At 64.3% G+C, this 15,205-nt stretch overlaps 4 protein-coding genes across 7 annotated transcripts; 1 reads left to right on the top strand and 3 right to left on the bottom strand.

Moving 5' to 3' along the window:
• Positions 1–36: 36 nt before the first annotated feature.
• Positions 37–3,395, bottom strand: CHLRE_12g524950v5 (uncharacterized protein). Its single transcript, XM_001696957.3, has 5 exons — positions 2,200–3,395; positions 1,802–1,940; positions 1,413–1,492; positions 981–1,148; positions 37–698 (listed from the first exon to the last, which is right to left on the bottom strand). The coding sequence occupies exons 1-5, from the start codon at positions 3,334–3,336 to the stop codon at positions 465–467; spliced, it is 1,758 nt and encodes a 585-aa protein (XP_001697009.2). The 5' UTR covers positions 3,337–3,395; the 3' UTR covers positions 37–464.
• Positions 3,396–3,489: 94 nt separating this feature from the next.
• Positions 3,490–5,061, top strand: CHLRE_12g524900v5 (uncharacterized protein). Its single transcript, XM_043068442.1, has 5 exons — positions 3,490–3,926; positions 4,110–4,229; positions 4,318–4,393; positions 4,611–4,704; positions 4,866–5,061. The coding sequence occupies exons 1-5, from the start codon at positions 3,555–3,557 to the stop codon at positions 4,981–4,983; spliced, it is 780 nt and encodes a 259-aa protein (XP_042918537.1). The 5' UTR covers positions 3,490–3,554; the 3' UTR covers positions 4,984–5,061.
• A 2-nt stretch (positions 5,062–5,063) lies between these two features.
• On the bottom strand, positions 5,064–12,885 carry CHLRE_12g524850v5 (uncharacterized protein; the record flags this gene model as incomplete). 4 transcript variants are annotated; one of them, XM_043068440.1, is made up of 7 exons in its annotated part: positions 12,758–12,885; positions 12,159–12,583; positions 11,096–11,180; positions 10,297–10,791; positions 8,147–10,143; positions 7,449–8,013; positions 5,661–7,208 (listed from the first exon to the last, which is right to left on the bottom strand). In XM_043068440.1, coding segments are annotated over exons 4-7 (4,587 nt in total), but the record flags the coding sequence as incomplete, so codon positions are not given. The 4 variants fall into 4 exon arrangements, with proteins under 4 accessions (XP_042918535.1, XP_042918534.1, XP_042918536.1 ...); XM_043068439.1 differs by having other exon boundaries at positions 5,064–7,208; positions 10,297–10,972; positions 12,159–12,885; XM_043068438.1 differs by having other exon boundaries at positions 5,064–7,208; positions 12,159–12,885.
• Positions 12,886–14,103: 1,218 nt separating this feature from the next.
• CHLRE_12g524800v5 (uncharacterized protein) lies at positions 14,104–15,195 on the bottom strand. Its single transcript, XM_043068437.1, has 2 exons — positions 14,746–15,195; positions 14,104–14,511 (listed from the first exon to the last, which is right to left on the bottom strand). The coding sequence occupies exons 1-2, from the start codon at positions 14,854–14,856 to the stop codon at positions 14,236–14,238; spliced, it is 387 nt and encodes a 128-aa protein (XP_042918532.1). The 5' UTR covers positions 14,857–15,195; the 3' UTR covers positions 14,104–14,235.
• Between the last annotated feature and the right edge of the window lie 10 nt (positions 15,196–15,205).

Here is a 15,205-nt window from a genome sequence, read left to right as displayed (position 1 = left end):
CGATGCGGTGCGCTTGCTATGATGAATTGATGAAATTTCCATGTACCTTTACATATGGAGGAGGGATATCGCCAGAGTTTGCTGCTAAGGAGTAAGAAAGGCTTCCCCGTTGCACGCTGCAGGCGATGTAAGTTTGATATTTCAGCCCAAAATTGAAGTGGCGTATTTAACTGGGCCCTAGCTATCACAAGCCGCATGATGCCGAGCCCGCTCCAACCCTCTCAAGTGACTCCTCACTACACAATGCGACAGCAGCACCAGCGTCTCCTCCTTGCCATGACCGTAAGCCGCCAACTCAACGCATCCAGCACGCGACACGTCTACAGTATGGCTTTGCCACACACAGCCATCGTTCCAACTGTCACCCCTCCACCCCGCCGCTCCGCCGCCGCCACCTCCTCCAAGCTGGCCTCCTCGGGTTCTCCTCCACATCGACACCAAACCCACAGCCCCCCCCCCCCGCCTCAGATCATGCCCTGCCTGATGGCCTCCAGCCGCCCGCTGCGCTCGTACGCCACCCGCAGCCCCGCGATGAAGCTGAGCAGCTCGCCGCGGCCCAGCCCCTTGGCTGCGGAGGTCAGCAGCGAGGGCGGCAGGTAGGCAAGGTCTTGCAGCAGAGCCCGCTTGAAGGCGGTGACGTGGCTGTCGCGCACCGCCGCCGTCAGGCCCTTGCGCCGCTTGTCCGCCTTGGTGAACACCTGCAGCAGCAGGAGGGGGCGTTGCCGTGGAGGGGACACACACGTGGGGAGAATGGGGAGAATGGAGGCAAGAGTCGTCGTGGAGTGCCGTGCATGGCGGTCTGATTGCAAGGCGCGTGGGGCCCACGGCTATGCGCTGTTAGTCTCTGTCCTTCCCGGCCGTGCTATTCATCGACCCGGTCGCGCCCTCCACGGCGCCGGCCCCTTCCGCCCTGTCCCGCCCCTTAGCCCTGGCCCAGGCCCACAAACTCCTCCCCGCCGCGCCACGCTCGGCCCACTCACGATGGTGAACGGCACCTCGTTGTCGGTGAGCCAGTTGGCGTACTCCAGGTCGATGCGCTGCGGCTTGATGGACGCGTCCACCAGCAGGAGTACCATGGCCAGGTTGGGCCGCGTGTTGAAGTACTCCTTGGTGAAGGTGTCGAACTGCTGCCGGCCCTGGAAGCCCACCTGTGGTGCACAGCGACGTGTACCGTAGCACGAGGAGATCGTATGGTGAGAGTGTTTATGTGTTTTGGGAGAGCGCGCGAACAGGGTGGGGTAGTATGTGCGCAACTCAACAGATTCATCATGAAGACTCGACAAGGACTCGGCACAGACCGGACGTGCTGCACAAGCCGCGCCCTACGGCCCTTGGAACACCGGCCCACACCGACACACACCCGCCCATGCCGCACACGTGCGCGCACGCCTGTGAGCTCACCCCCCACTCACCTTGGCGAAGCCGTACCCGGGCAGGTCCACCAGGTACCAGTTCTCATTGATTATGAAGTGGTTGATGCACTTGGTCTTGCCTGTGTGTGAGGGGGGCCGGGGGAGGGGCAGCAGAGGCAGGGTGAGGGCATGCGCCAGGCCCGACAAGCAGCAGGGTAGCTTTCCGCCTACTATCTGCGCATCCCTCTGCCTACTCCCTCATCATACCACACCGGTATCTGCTCACTCCGTCGCGTGGCTGCCCACTGCTGCCCTCTTGGCTGTGGTTACAACAGCCCTTCCCCGGACCACCCTGCCGAGCTCTCCCCAACCACCATGCCACCACCCACCACCAACACCACACCCAACCGCTGCCCCGACCGACTTCACTCCATGGCCTCCCCACGCACCCGGCTCCTTGGACACCAGCGCCAAGTCCTTGCGCCCGGTAATCATGTTGATAAGCGACGACTTGCCCACATTGCTGCGGCCGATCACCGCAAACTCAGGGTAGCGCGGCGGCGGGCAGTCCGCAACAGTCACACAGCTCTGCACGCAGGAGAGAATGCGTGCGGACGGTAGGTACGTGTTTGCGTGTACGGTACGGTACTGCAGTTGAGTGTGTGTGTGTGGGGGGGGGGTGTTCTGTCCACCAGTCCCCGTGTCAAGTATGCATGCGAGCGCCGTACCCGCCAACGAAGGCACCACACGGCCCACAACAACCACACACACACACACACACACACACACACACACACACACACACACACACACACACACACACACACACACACACACACACACACACCTGCATGTACTCTGCCGCCTTGACCTTGACCTTGGTCGGCGGGGGCAGGTTCAGCTGTATCTCCGGAAACATCTCGCCCTCCTCCTCGTCCTCGCCTTCCACGTCGTCCGCCCCGCCCTCCTCCCCCGCGTCCTCATCCGCCACCAACAGGAACCCGTCACTGTCACCCTCCTCCTCCTCTCCGTCCTCTCCCTCCTCCTGCTCGTCCATTCCCTCGTCCTCCTCCTCGTCCTCATCATCATTCGCCTCCTGCACCTGGCGGGAGGCTGCGCCTGGCCCCGCCAGGCCTTTCTGTGCCAGGGCGCTCGCACCAATGCTGCCATTGCCACTACCGGAGCCCGGAGCTGCACCAGCAGCTTCCCGGGGCAAAGTGTTGGCATTCAACAGGCGTCCGAGCAGTGGGCCTGCCGCCACCACGCTAGCTCCTGCTACTGCTGCTGCTGCTGACGCCGAGCCGTCAGAAGCGGAGTCTTCAGCAGTGCCAGAGCTCTTGCCTCTCCGCGCCCTGGCCTCTGCCGCGTCAGCGGCGTCCCTGGCGGCGGCAAAGGCGCTGAGCTCAGCCGGCGAGGAGCCCCGGGTCATGGGTCTGGCCACTGGCAGGCGAGACAGGGCGGATGACGGCGGCTGCACAGCCTGTGGCGGCGGCGGAGCCGAAGCGCCGGCGGGCCGCGGCATTTTGGAGTTGAGGCCCGCCGCCGCGGCCCCGGTCCCCGGGCGCCTGGCGTCGCCACTGGCGCTGCTGCTCGAGGACGATGAGGACTGCTGCCGCTGCGGCGGCTTCGTGGCCCCGCCGCCCGGTGCCTTTGGCTTTGGCTTCGCCGAAGAATCCGAGGAGCCTGATGGCTTGCCCTTAGCGCCCTTGGGCCCTCCAGGCGAGCCCTTCCCTGGAGGCCCGGATCGCTTTCCGCCTGGCGCCGGTCGGCCTGCGGCAGCCACCACCACCACAGCACCACGCGCCGCGCCGGCGGTCACTGCACAGTCGAGTCCATGCCCGCCCCTTTGTAAGATAGGCGGGCGTGACCCAAGGAAAGTAACGGGTAAAGAAGTCGCAGAATTGCTGCAGGTGGCTCGCCGGCCGCTAAGAATGCGTTCCTGGTGCAACGCAGGCAACGAGCAACTTGATAGGATGGATTGCATTGTATGTGTCCGTTATAAACACAAACGCAATTGAATTGCCCAACGGCTCGTTTGTGCTGTTTGGAATGACACTGTGCAAATTTTCTGCATGGGCCTGCGCTTCCCTTATGCATTTGCTGCACTACTCTTTCCTCAATATTGTAGCTGTATTGACGTATGCAATAATGGCCGACGAGGCGGGAATCCTTGCAGAATGCTCCGGTCCAGGGTTCAGCGACATGCCCGAAGCGCTCATCCAGCGGGTGCTCGCCGTGCTAGTAGCATTGAGCGATATATCTTCTTTGACCACGCTTTCATGTGTGAGCAAGGCTTGCCGAGAGAGCTCGCGAGCAGCGTTGCAGGTGTGTACGGAGCTCCGTCCCTGCCTACCCAGAGGCGGTCGCGCCACGGAGGCGCTGCGCTCGGTGCTGCCTCACTGCCGTGGCCTTGTGGAGTTGGACCTGCGGCCTAGCCACGGCTCGGTGTGTGACGAGGCGTTGGGGGCGGTGGCGAGCACTAGCAGCCTGCGGGTGTTGCGGCTGGACCATTGCTCCGCCATCACCGCGCAGGGCGTGCAGACGCTCTGTTCGGGAGCATTGACGGAGCTGCAAGTGAGTGGGTCTACCTGCATGTGGAGTTGGTGTGAGACACAGGCTCAGGACACGGGCACGGCTGTACCTCTCAGGGACTGGTTGTCTGTGAAGCTGCTCTGCGGGCGCCCGCAGCTCCAGGGGCACAAGACCCCATCCGGTATACCAATGCACTGTCCTGTATGGTACGCTGTGCACATGCAGGAGCTGACACTGCGGAGTGCGGGCGACATAGGGGACGGGGCGGCGCTGTCCGCTGCCGGCGCGCTGCCCCGCCTGACGCACCTGGACCTCAGCTGGTGTCACTGCGTGCGGGGGGACGCGGTGGGTACGACTGTGCGGTCTCCAGGGAAGGAGGTCATTGGCCTCTCATGCCCCACTTAGCATGTCCTGTATGTCCAATGGCCCCCAGATCGCTGCATGTGCCCGGCGGCTGAAACGGCTGACGCTGCACGGTTGTGAACTGGTGGACAGCGCGATGTGCCAAGGTGGGTACTGGGGGCCTTGGATCCGCACAAGACCACGCACTTTGGATGACGAGTCGCCAGCTACCATATGAAACAGACCATTCTCTTGCGATAGTCGCCCAGTCAGGGGTCACCACCATTTGTCGCCATGCCCTGACCTTCCCGCTGCTGCTACAACTACTGCTGCTGTGCTATTGCTACCGCTGCCGGCCATGTCGTGCTTACCGGTACTGCCCAGGCCTGGAGGCGCTGGAGGAGCTGGATGTGGCATTCACACGCGTGTGTGACGTGGGGCTGATGGCGCTTGCGGCCCACAGCCCCAACCTGCGCAGGTAACGCATGCTAAAGAAAATGCTGGCAGTGACTTTGCAGCCAAGCCTGGTACAGGGTATGCACGATAGTGTGTGGGACCAAGCCAGCCACAGAATGGACCGTGACGTGTGGTGCAAGCTCGGCGCACGCACCGCCCTCGTGGCAATTGGCCACCATGCAGGCTGGTGCTGGCCTGTCGGTCTGACAACCTGTGGACGACCGGCAACTGGAGCGATACGGGGCTGGGCGAGTTCCGCAGACTGCGCCCCGACGTGGAGGTAGTGTTCGCGTCATGCTGAGGGCCACGGGCGCATGTATGGGCATGCTGGAATGGTCTCGAGGTGGTGGCTAAGGGAGGAAGGCGACAGGTGCTGCATGCAGCAATCCCAGGCGTGTAAACACACTCGAGTCTAAGCATATCAGACATGGCAGCACGGGGCCTCGATGGGGCGGGGGGCTGATATTCAGTGCTCGTATCTTCCGTCTAAACTGCAGACGTATCTTCCGTCTAAACATGTGCCCGTCGCGGCTGTATAGACAACTTGAACACATTCAACGCCCCGGCTCAGCCTGCCCAAGCTCAGCCTGCCCACGCAATCCTACTCAAGCGCTGCGCGGGCTGTGGCACGCACGATAGCGTACTGCAGTCGGGCGTGCCTGCCAGGTGTGCGTGGCGCACGGCATCCAACTGCATCCAACCGGAAGGCGGACAGGGTCCGCTGCGAGAACATGTATGCATATGTTGACTTACGTGCAAACTTCGAATACCGGTTCAATCTGGTCAGCACGATATCATGACACGGCGACAACCGTTGCAATCCTGGCCGCATCATTGCAATTCCTGTTTTACCCCCACACGCGCTCAGTACGATCCATACGAGCGATCGGAGTCGTAGTCGTTGTAGCGCCGTCTGAACGCGTCGCTGAAGTCCAATTCCAGCCGCCACGCCTGCCTAGCCCGCCGCGCCTCGGCCTCCTTCCGCTGCGCCTCCGCCTCCGCCTCCGCCCGGCCCGCTGCCAGCCGCGGCGCCAGGTCTCCTGGCGCCGGCGCCGCACGCAGGACGTCTGCCCACTTGCGGCACACAGTCAGCGCCGCCACCAGGTCCCGGCCCTGCAGTGGCGCCAGGCACGCCTCCAGATATGGGTCCAGCAGCACCTCGTGCAGGAGCGGAGGGGCGCACGGCGCCAGCCGGCCCACTGCCGGGCCGCCCGCCCAACCCTTGGCCTTGGTCTGCGCGAAGGTGGGTGAGGGCGTGTAGCCAGCCAGCCGGCCATCGGCCGCCGGCTGCACACACTCCAGCAGCAGGCGCCGCAGGCTGGGCGCGCCGAGGCTGGCGGCGTCCGGGTCGTAGTACATGCTCGGTGCCAGCAGGCGGCAGGCTGCGTCAGCGCGAGCAGCAGTCGTCCAGTCGCTGGCGCCACAGCGGGCGGCGGCGTAGGCCACGGCACGCCAGAAGGTGGGTCTACCGTGGAGCTGCTGCTGCGTGCCGATGTCAACACCATCATTCGCCACCGCGGGACCGGCTACCATCTCTGCAGTTGAGGCGTCCGAGGCCGCCCCTGCAGCAGAAGCAGAAGCAGCGGCAGCAGCAGCAGCAGAAGCAGCGGCGGCGGCGCCATCACTGCCTGGTGCTACTGCCCCCTGCTCTGCCTCCAGGTTTAGCACCGCCATCAGCGCTGAGAGCTCCTCATCTGTGCCCGTAGTAGTGGCGCCGCCACCTGCTGCAGCCGCGGCGCCGCTAGCCGCGCCGGCACCGCCAGCCTCGTCATCACCACCCAACCGCACCGCGAGAGCGCGCAGATCTGACAGCCGCCCGGCGCGCGCCGCCTGGCGCAGCACCCGCAGCGCCTCGCCCCGCGCAGCGGCATAGCCGCCTCCTATGGTCTCCAGCATTGCGGCCAGCTCGGCACGATAGTGGCGCGGCAAGCCGGCGGCCAGCGAGCCCCTTGAGGCGCCGCCAAAGGCAATTTTGTCCCACACACACAGCGGGTGCAGCATCCGGCCCGCCCAGGCAATGCGCTTGTAGGCGGCCTGCACCAGTTTGTACCGTTGTGGCGGCGGCGCCTCGGCCGGTGTCGGAAAGCCGCTGGTGCCCCTGGCGCTGGCGCAGTCGGCGCTGGCGCTGTCATGGCCGTGGTAGGGCGCGGACAAGACCCAGCCCTCAAAGGACGCTGGCGCTGGCACAGGCGCCGGAGTCGGTGTTGACTCTCCGCCAGCAGCCTCAGGAGCCAGTGGCAGCCGCACCCGCTTGAAGCCGGGCAGCTGCGTAAGGAGCTCGTCCAGTTCACCCACCAGGTACGGCGCCGCACACGTGAGCCGCAGTTCCGCCGCCAGGGCCGCCAGTGCCTCCAGCGGCAGCTCGGCACCATCCGGCTGCACGGCGCTGAGCAGCACCAGCCCCTCAAAGCCGTACGGCACCACGTGCGTGTTGTTGCCGTACACCGCCTCCATGACGTACGTCCATCCGGGCCGGAAAGCGCTGACCTCGGCGTGGGCGCGCAGCCACTCGGACGCCCACAGCGCCTGCATACAGAGCCAAGGTGCAAGGTAAGTACTGGCCAATACGGTACCCACAGCAGAGATTGGTTGCTTGCCCTCGCTTTTATGCCTGTCGCTCAAGCAGCCTCTGTGTGTAGAATCTTCGAACCTAAGTAGTTAGATGAGGACTGAGGATGGGTTGCGACTTGGCCCCGCCTGACCACCTGACCTGAACGCCACTGGAGCAATCGCCCACGCCCTTGCCCCCGCTCGCTCACAGCTCACCTGCTCCGAGTCCATGCGGCGCCGTGTGGCGGTGCGCAGCTGCCCCGCCCACACGAACGCCACCACCATGGATCCGTCCACCTTGACGCTGGCCGCGGCAGGTACGTTTGCCGCCGGGCACCAAGCAGCAGCACCCGTACCTCTGCTGCTGTCGGTCTGGCGGCAGTCCGGCGGCAGCAGTGTCGCCCGGAGCGCTGGCAGCCGCCAGCCGCCAGCTGACGGCCGAAGCACCGCGGCTGACGACTGGAAGCGCCGCTGCTGACGACTGGCAGCACCGCTGCCGACGACTGGAAGCACCGGTGCTGACGACTGGCAGCCGCGCTGCTTGCACGCGTCGCAGTAGCAGATGCGGTCGCCGTGCTCGTCCCGCTCCGATGAGCAGCCGCACACCATGCAGGGGCCGACGCCCGACGCTGCCGCCGATACCGATGCTGCCAGGTCATCGGGCTGCGCGTCGCCAAATCTCGCAAACGGCGTGGCCACGACGGACTCCGACGGCGGGTGGAGTATGAGGCCACGGCACATGGCGGCGACTGGGCCGGCAGTTGCGGCCTCGCGGTTCTGCCTGTGACGCAATTACAAGTGCCGCAGGGAGCAAAACATGGGGCTTCCTAATACTGCTTTACCATACAAGCAACACACAGCACACAGCAAACAGCCACGTCGCTCAGAGCTCACCCTAACCCATGCGAGCGCACCTGTAGCTGTACACCTCCAGGCCCGAGCCCGCCGGGTCCTCCCAGCGCTCCACCACCCCCGCCGCCACCTGCTCAAGCACCTGGCTGTGCACATCCGCAAAGCGCTGCGTGCGGGCAGGGTGCCGCGGCAGCGGCACTGCAGCGGCCTCCACCGCCGCAGGAGCAGCCGCGCCAACCCTCGCGGCGGCAAAGGTGGCAACCTGCTGCTGCTGCTGCTGCTGCTGCTGCATCCATGCCGCCAGCTCCTCGCAACTGCCAGGCCCACACCCGCCGGCGGCCGCTGCTGAAAGCTGTTCCGCCGCGGTGCGGTCGTTGCCGCGCACCTTGTCCCAGCGAACGGAGGCCGGCTGGTAAGCCACAAGGCCGCCGGTGCGTCGTACTTGAGGCAGACACTCGTACACCAGCCCGGGCAGCAGTTCAGTACACGTAAAACTCCGCTGCTGCTGCTCCCCTACCTCGGCTGCTGTCAGGTCCTTCCCGACAGCGTCCGGCGGCTGCCACTTGTACAGCAGCTCGGGCATGCCCAGCTGGTATGGCATGTCGCAGGGCGTGAACACGAGGCCGTCAGTGGGGTACGGACAGCAGCCGCCAGCGCCCAGCAGCCGCACCGTCGCAGGGCTGACGCGCAAGTGCCGCTTGCGCAGCAGCGTAATTGTGTCGGCGCCGGGCGGCGGGGCCTGCTGCTTCTTGTACAGCTGCCGCGACGACGACGCCGTCAAGCCCATCCCTTCCCTGATGCCGCTGCTTCTGCTGCTGCTGCTGCTAGATGGCGTCGCCGCTGCCTTCGTCATCGTCGCCGCCGCAGACCTTGCCGCTGCCGCTGCCTCACACAGCTCGGGGCTTTCCTCCGCCTCCTTCAGACCCAGGCCCTCCAACGCCAGCAGCCGCTGCTGCAGCGGCAGGTGCCACAGACGGCAGCCGCCCACACACAGCGCGTCAAAGGCCAGGAAGAAGCCGCGGCCGTGCATCCACACCAGCTCCCCATCCAGCACGGTGCCGCCAGCGGAGGGTGGTACGGGGGGCGGCGGACTGTCGCCATCATGATCCACCGCAAGCCCTGCTGCAGCCCCCGCCATAGCTGCTGCACTGCCGCTGCCATTGCCGCTGCTTGCTGCTGCTGCTGCTGCTGCTGTTGCTGCTGCTGCAGCGGACGGCGCAGTAGCCAGGGCGACGGGGAACTTATACATGGTCTTGGCGCGGTTGAGCAGATACGCTCGGGCTGCCGTTGCTGCATCGGCACCGCCCCCGCCGCTTGCTACCCCACTGTCGCCAGCCGATAGCAGCAGCAGCAGCAAATACCGTGTGCCGTCGCACTTGCGGCTCACGGTGTAGCGCCCCGGACGCGCCAGCCACGCCGCGTCGGCGCTGGAGCACACCATGTTGCTCGGCACCGGCGCTGCCAGCGGCGCGTCGCCTGCTGCTGCCGCTGCTGCTCCATTCGCCTCCCTGCTGCAGCTGAACAGGCGGCCCAGTCCCGACAGGCTCGCCGCCGCCGCCATGACCGCGTCCAGCTCCAACGGGTCCGCAACCAGTCGCCGCGACGTCACGCATTCGATGGGCGTGACCGCCAGGCCGCTGGGCAGCTGCAGGGGAGATGCCGCCGCCAGCCAAGCGGGGGGCGGCGTGGCCGGCGTGGGTGGTGCGGGGGTGAGCACGCCCCTGGAAGCAGTGACGTAAGCGCTTCGCCTCTGGCCAAACAGCCCGCTATGCTGTGGAGCCGGCGGGGGCTTGGGCACAGCAAAGGACGGCCCCGCTGCGTAGCCCAGCGCCGCCAGGCTAGGGGCTGCTGCAGTTGATGCGACGCTGAGCTCCGACAGCACGCCCATAGACGAGAACAGCTCCAGCAGGCGGCCCACGTTGGCCTCCCACTTGGCCTGCCGCTCCGCCACGCGGCGCTCCTTGTCCCGCTGCGCCGAGCTCTGCTGCTGCTGCAACTCGGCCCGTACATGAGACTGCCAGAGCCATCCATTCAGCGCGCCGCCGGGGATGAAAAGGACCTGACCAGCAGCGCCGGATGAGGGGCGGGTTGCATTGAAGTGGTGTTGAGATAGAGGGACCCGCCAGCATCGAAAACCTGAGGCACACGCACCTGCGACACTGCTACTGCTGCATGCCCCCGATCAACAATACACAACACCGCACGCACGCACCTGTTGCAGCGCCACCCCGCACTCGTGGAGCACCCGCAGCAACATGTGCGCGTCGCCCAGCTCCTTGACGCCCTCCAGCAGCAGCAGCAGCCGCCGGCTGCTGGGCACCTCTCCTGCCCGCTGCGGGCCTGCTGCTACTGCTGCTACTGCTGCTACTGCTGCTGCTGCTGCTGCTGCTGCTGCTGTTGTCACTATCACCCCCTCGCCGCAACAGGCGCGCCGCAGCAGCTCTTCCGCAACCTGCCGCAGTCGCCGGCCGCCGGCCGCCGTGGGCTGCGCCTCCTGCGCCGCTACCAGGCCCCGCGCGCGCAGCTCATCGCCCAGCGACAGGAAGCTGATGGAAGTGCTACTGCTGCTACTGCTACTGCTACTGCCACCTGCAGCCTGCCGGGCCATGAACCGACCCAGGGTGGATTTGCCGGAACCAGGTGGCCCGAGCAGCAGCACCACTCCGCGTGGGTGTCCAGTGCTTGCCATGGCTGTGGTGTCCAATGTCTACAGGGTTTGCAAACGAAGCTTTATTGCCGCGAGTCCAGCGGCCGCTTGTCTGACCTTGATCACGGGTCCGGACCTTGATCACGGGTCCTTCACGGGTCCTTCACGGGTCCTTTACCAGCCTCCGTTCAGATCCAGGCGGATGACCGGCACGTTGCGCTAAGTCAAGCTCTCTTCAAGTCTGCACAGAGGTTATGGAGCGAAGGTCCGCAGGTCCTGCGTTCTGCTATGCTCTGCAAACACCTGGCTCTGCCCCGGCCGGCCACGCCCGCGCCCGCCCCGCGCCCCCACCCGCCCGCCTCACCCGTGTACTGCCCGAAATGTACGGGGTGGGCGCCGATGTCACAATTCCAAAAGTCAGTGACGCCGTTGCGGCGCAGGCGGATCACCTGGTCATGGGGTTGTCAGGTGGTGGTGGTGGTGGTGGTGGTGGTGGTGGTGGTGGTGGTGGCGTGTATGCGCGGCTTGCATGGGAACAACTCAGGAAGGAGGGGTTTGTTCGAATGTGTGTGTGTGTGTGTGTGTGTGTGTGTGTGTGTGTGTGTGTGTTAAAGAGCACAAGGAAAACGTTGCGCAAAGACAGTGTATGCGATGCAGCAAAGCGACGGTTTACGGATGTTACCTGAAGTTACCTCGCATACCTGCTGCGGTGAGCCGCCGGTCTTACCAACCGGAAATCGCGCAACCCCCGCTGCTCTAACCTCGAGGGGGGATTCGTGTCCACACGCTCTCAAGGGTGCAAACCCATGCATGTGCTCACGGTACCGTGAGGCCCAGGCACTCCTACGATTCCTAGCTCCTCGTCGCTACTCCTGGCCGCTAAGTCCAAGCTCCCGCCCAATCCTCGATGAAATTCTCACCTACGAGCGAATAAGAAAACAACAGAGCACAGGGCGGCAGCAGGGGAGTGTCACGAACAAGAGCGAAGGAACATGTTAGCGCGGCGGCGCGCGACGAGCAAGAGCAAACACGCAGCCCAGTCCCAGCCCAATTAACTATACGAGGGGTTGCGCGATTTGGGAAAGAGATGGAGGGTGGGCGACCACGAGCAAGTAAACAGGCGGGGGACGGCATGGGCGCATGCATGACGGTGTGTGTGTGTGTGTGTGTGTGTGTGTGTGTGTGTGTGTGTGTGTGTGTGTGTGTGTGTGTGTACATTAAGTTGTAGCCGGGCGTGACAGTGGTACAACAGGCGCGTTGTTACCGAACTCCGTAAAGTCCAGCGTCTAGCTCCAGCGCCTCCGTCCGACCCTCCATGCTGCTCTCCCAGTTTTCCAAGACTAAGTCAGCGATCGGATGCATATACGGATGCTCGTGCAACGCTGCCGCCGCTTACCTTTCCTAAACCCAACTTGCTTTTTACTCACCTGCGCGCCGGGGGGGGGTGCCGCTCACGTGGCCAATGAAAGCTGTAGATGCCCTCAGGCCTTGGGGCACTCCTGTAGCCTGGGCTTATTCATGCCGCTGAGGAGCCGCCGGCGGGGGGCAGCGCGGGTCCAGCGTGAGCGCTGGCGACGACGGCAGCCGTGGCCCATGGGAGGCCACCGCCGCAGCGCCGCCGCAGCGCCGCCGCAGCGCCGCCATTGCACCCACCCGCGCCACCGCCGCCCGGGAACCCAATCTCGTACACCAAGTCCTACGCCAGTGCTGTCTCGTCGCCATACCCCCCCCGCGGCTGCTTGGCACAGGCACCGTCGCAGCCACAACCGCGCCTATGCACGCTGCTCACGCCTTGAGCTACCTCGCAGTCCCCGGGCTTGCGAGCAGCGCGTGGCAGCGGCAGTGGCCAGCCCTGTACACGCCACCCACACAACCCGCCGCGGTGGCCGTGTCACAGCCTCCATATGCCGGTTGCTTGGCGCGACACCCAGATAAAGCACATCATACTAACATATGCGTTCACTCGTTTAGGCTCGAACCAACTCAACCAATGTGAAGCCTTCTCAAGGCCTGCTAGCCTACTTACATTGCTCGTTATGCTTTACACATGACATCATATAGCGGGGTCTGACGCAGTAAAGTGTTGGAGTTCAACCGGCGTTCAAGCGAGCCTCGAGCGAGTGAGCCGTGCTTGCTGTCTATGACTATGTCTATGATTTATGTCGTAGTGCGTGCGTCTCTCAGTGCTTGCGTGTCCGGTCGGTGCGCCAGGCCCTCCGCCACGCATGCTTCATGCGTTCTGGCCAGTTCTGGCACGCATGCGTCCAGCCCCAGACGCATGTGTAGCGCACTAAAAGCACGCGTAACGCATGAACCTTTCCTTATAGTGGTGCAGCAGGTATAAGTACGACCGCGTCGGCTGCCAGCAGGGCCGTGCAAAGTCAGGACGGCCGCCAAACGGCCGCGCCCTGCCGCGCTGCGGGGGGCGTGTGGTGGTGCGTGCTGCGGGCGGCATTATGCCGCGCGACCGCGCACGGCCCCCGCTGCGGTTTGCTACCGGTGTCACAGCCAAGGCGTATGTGAAGACGCAGCGGCCTGACTTATCCTGTGGTGTGTGTTCAATGCCCTTCTGCGGACTTGTAGATGCCCTCAGGCCCGCGGCGTCTAAGGAGCGTAAATCCCGCAGCATTTACGCCCGGATAATGCTCCTTAGGGGGCAAGACCCAAAGCCCCCCAAACGTCTTAAGATACCCACAAATCCGCGCCAAAACGTATACACAGCAGAAGCCCAAACACCCACCCCAAAATCCCAAACACATTTCTAATGGTACGGCGCCGCCAGCACATTGCCCGTCATGGCGCCCAGCAGGCAGGTGTTAAAAATCACCGATTAGTGTGTGGGACCAAGCCACAGTATGGACCGTGGTGCAAGTTTGGCGCACGCACGACCCTCGTGGCACGTGGCCTCCATGCAGGCTGGTGCTGGCCTGTCGGTCTGACAACCTGTGGACGACCGGCAACTGGAGCGATACGGGGCTGGGCGAGTTCCGCAGACTGCGCCCCGACGTGGTGGTGGTGTTCGCGTCATGCTGAGGGCCACGGGCCCGGGCGCATGGGCATGCTGGAATGGTCTCGAGGTGGTGTGTGATGGGACAGTGGTAAGCAGGGGTAACCCCTGGTGGTAAGGCAGGTTGGTAAAGTCCCGTAGGGTGTAGCTGATTCCCAGAACCCAACAGATGGCACACCATTGGCAACGGCAGGGCAGGAGTGCGCGGCTGGTCGAACGCCGGAGTTACTGGTCTCGAGGTGGTGGCTGAGGGAGGAAGGCGACAGGTGCTGCATGCAGCAAGCCCAGGCGTGTAAACACACTCGTGTCTGTCTAAGCACGGTCTACGCCAGTCAGACATGTCCAACCCGCACTGGTGGTGTTGAAAAACACCGGTTTTGACCACTTGGCCTCTTGTCGTCGTCCGCCCACCGGGGCAGGCCAAAGCCGCGGCAGGTTTTGGGCCGCTGCTACCGTTGCTTGGCCCACAGCTCCCAGCCGCCTTGACAGCTACCAGCTTACTTCTTGGGGGCCGCCTTCTTGGCCGCCGGCTTCTTGGGCGACTTCTTGGGCTTGGGGGGCGCTGTCTTCTTGATGGCAGCCTTCGCCTTCAGAGGCTTGGGGGTGGCCTTGGCCTTGGGGGTCGCCGGCTTCTTAGCGGCAGCCTTGGGCTTGGGAGCGGCCTTGGGCTTAGAAACAGCCTTAGCCTTGGGCTTTGCGGCGGCCTTGGGCTTGGCCACGGCCTTGGGCTTGGCAGCGGCCTTGGCCTTGGGAGCAGCCTTGGGCTTGGCAGCCTGTGAGGCCGGAAGCGGGAAAGTGAGATAGGGTGATGCTAGGATTGATGCAGAAGATTGGACACACGGGCGATGGAGGTGCTTCCAGCTTGTGTACGTGTGTATCACCGACAGCAGGCGCATGGGCAAGAGTGCAGCGGCCTTGTGCGCAGCTGCCAGCAGGTGCGGGAACTTGAGAGGGCGCGAGGAAGTCGTGCGGTCACCGCCGCGCCGGTGTCCGGACCATGCACTCACCACCTTGGCCTTGGGAGCAGCCGCCTTTTTGGGGGCAGCCACCTTCTTGGGAGCGGCAGCCTTCTTAGGCGCTGGGGCAGCCTTCTTGGGGGCCTGTTCGGGTGTAGCCATGAGCCATCGCGGTTCGCCGTTAGCCCGCCTTGCGAGTTACCAATAGGAGCTTACTGTAAGCTGCCATCAGTAATACACTGTCATATTCGAGGCATTTCCGGCACAACCCACAAGCAAAGCAAATCGCGCGCGACTGCGCGCGAGCGCGAGCAGTTCGGTCAACACGCCGGATGAACTTTGACCGACATTCAACGGACCCAAGTCCTAACTCAGTGGCATCGACTCGTTCCATCCCAGTGCTTACCGCCTTCTTGGGCGTGGGTGCCTTCTTGGCCTTGGGAGGGGCAACGCGACCGGCCATTATAATGTTTCGGCGTAAGGTTATGGGCGTTTAATGGCAGTATCTGTG

The sequence above is a fragment of the Chlamydomonas reinhardtii genome, chromosome 12 (assembly GCF_000002595.2).
Source record: "Chlamydomonas reinhardtii strain CC-503 cw92 mt+ chromosome 12, whole genome shotgun sequence".
Classification (NCBI taxonomy): domain Eukaryota; kingdom Viridiplantae; phylum Chlorophyta; class Chlorophyceae; order Chlamydomonadales; family Chlamydomonadaceae; genus Chlamydomonas; species Chlamydomonas reinhardtii.
Note: the sequence above shows the minus strand (reverse complement) of the source record. Positions and strands in the feature narration are given on the sequence as shown.

What these genes read in the sequence shown, in the direction of transcription:
- CHLRE_12g524950v5 (XM_001696957.3), bottom strand. Translation starts at nt 3,336, where the DNA reads ATGCAATCCATCCTATCAAGTTGCTCGTTGCCTGCGTTGCACCAGGAA. An exon ending in CCGGGTACGGCTTCGCCAAG is followed by an intron (nt 1,149 to 1,412) that starts GTGAGTGGGGGG and finishes TGTGCACCACAG; the next exon opens with GTGGGCTTCCAGGGCCGGCA. An exon ending in ACGAGGTGCCGTTCACCATC is followed by an intron (nt 699 to 980) that starts GTGAGTGGGCCG and finishes CTGCTGCTGCAG; the next exon opens with GTGTTCACCAAGGCGGACAA.
- CHLRE_12g524900v5 (XM_043068442.1), top strand. Translation starts at nt 3,555, where the DNA reads ATGCCCGAAGCGCTCATCCAGCGGGTGCTCGCCGTGCTAGTAGCATTG. An exon ending in ACTGCGTGCGGGGGGACGCG is followed by an intron (nt 4,230 to 4,317) that starts GTGGGTACGACT and finishes AATGGCCCCCAG; the next exon opens with ATCGCTGCATGTGCCCGGCG. An exon ending in GGACAGCGCGATGTGCCAAG is followed by an intron (nt 4,394 to 4,610) that starts GTGGGTACTGGG and finishes GGTACTGCCCAG; the next exon opens with GCCTGGAGGCGCTGGAGGAG.
- CHLRE_12g524800v5 (XM_043068437.1), bottom strand. Translation starts at nt 14,856, where the DNA reads ATGGCTACACCCGAACAGGCCCCCAAGAAGGCTGCCCCAGCGCCTAAG. An exon ending in CTGCTCCCAAGGCCAAGGTG is followed by an intron (nt 14,512 to 14,745) that starts GTGAGTGCATGG and finishes CCGGCCTCACAG; the next exon opens with GCTGCCAAGCCCAAGGCTGC.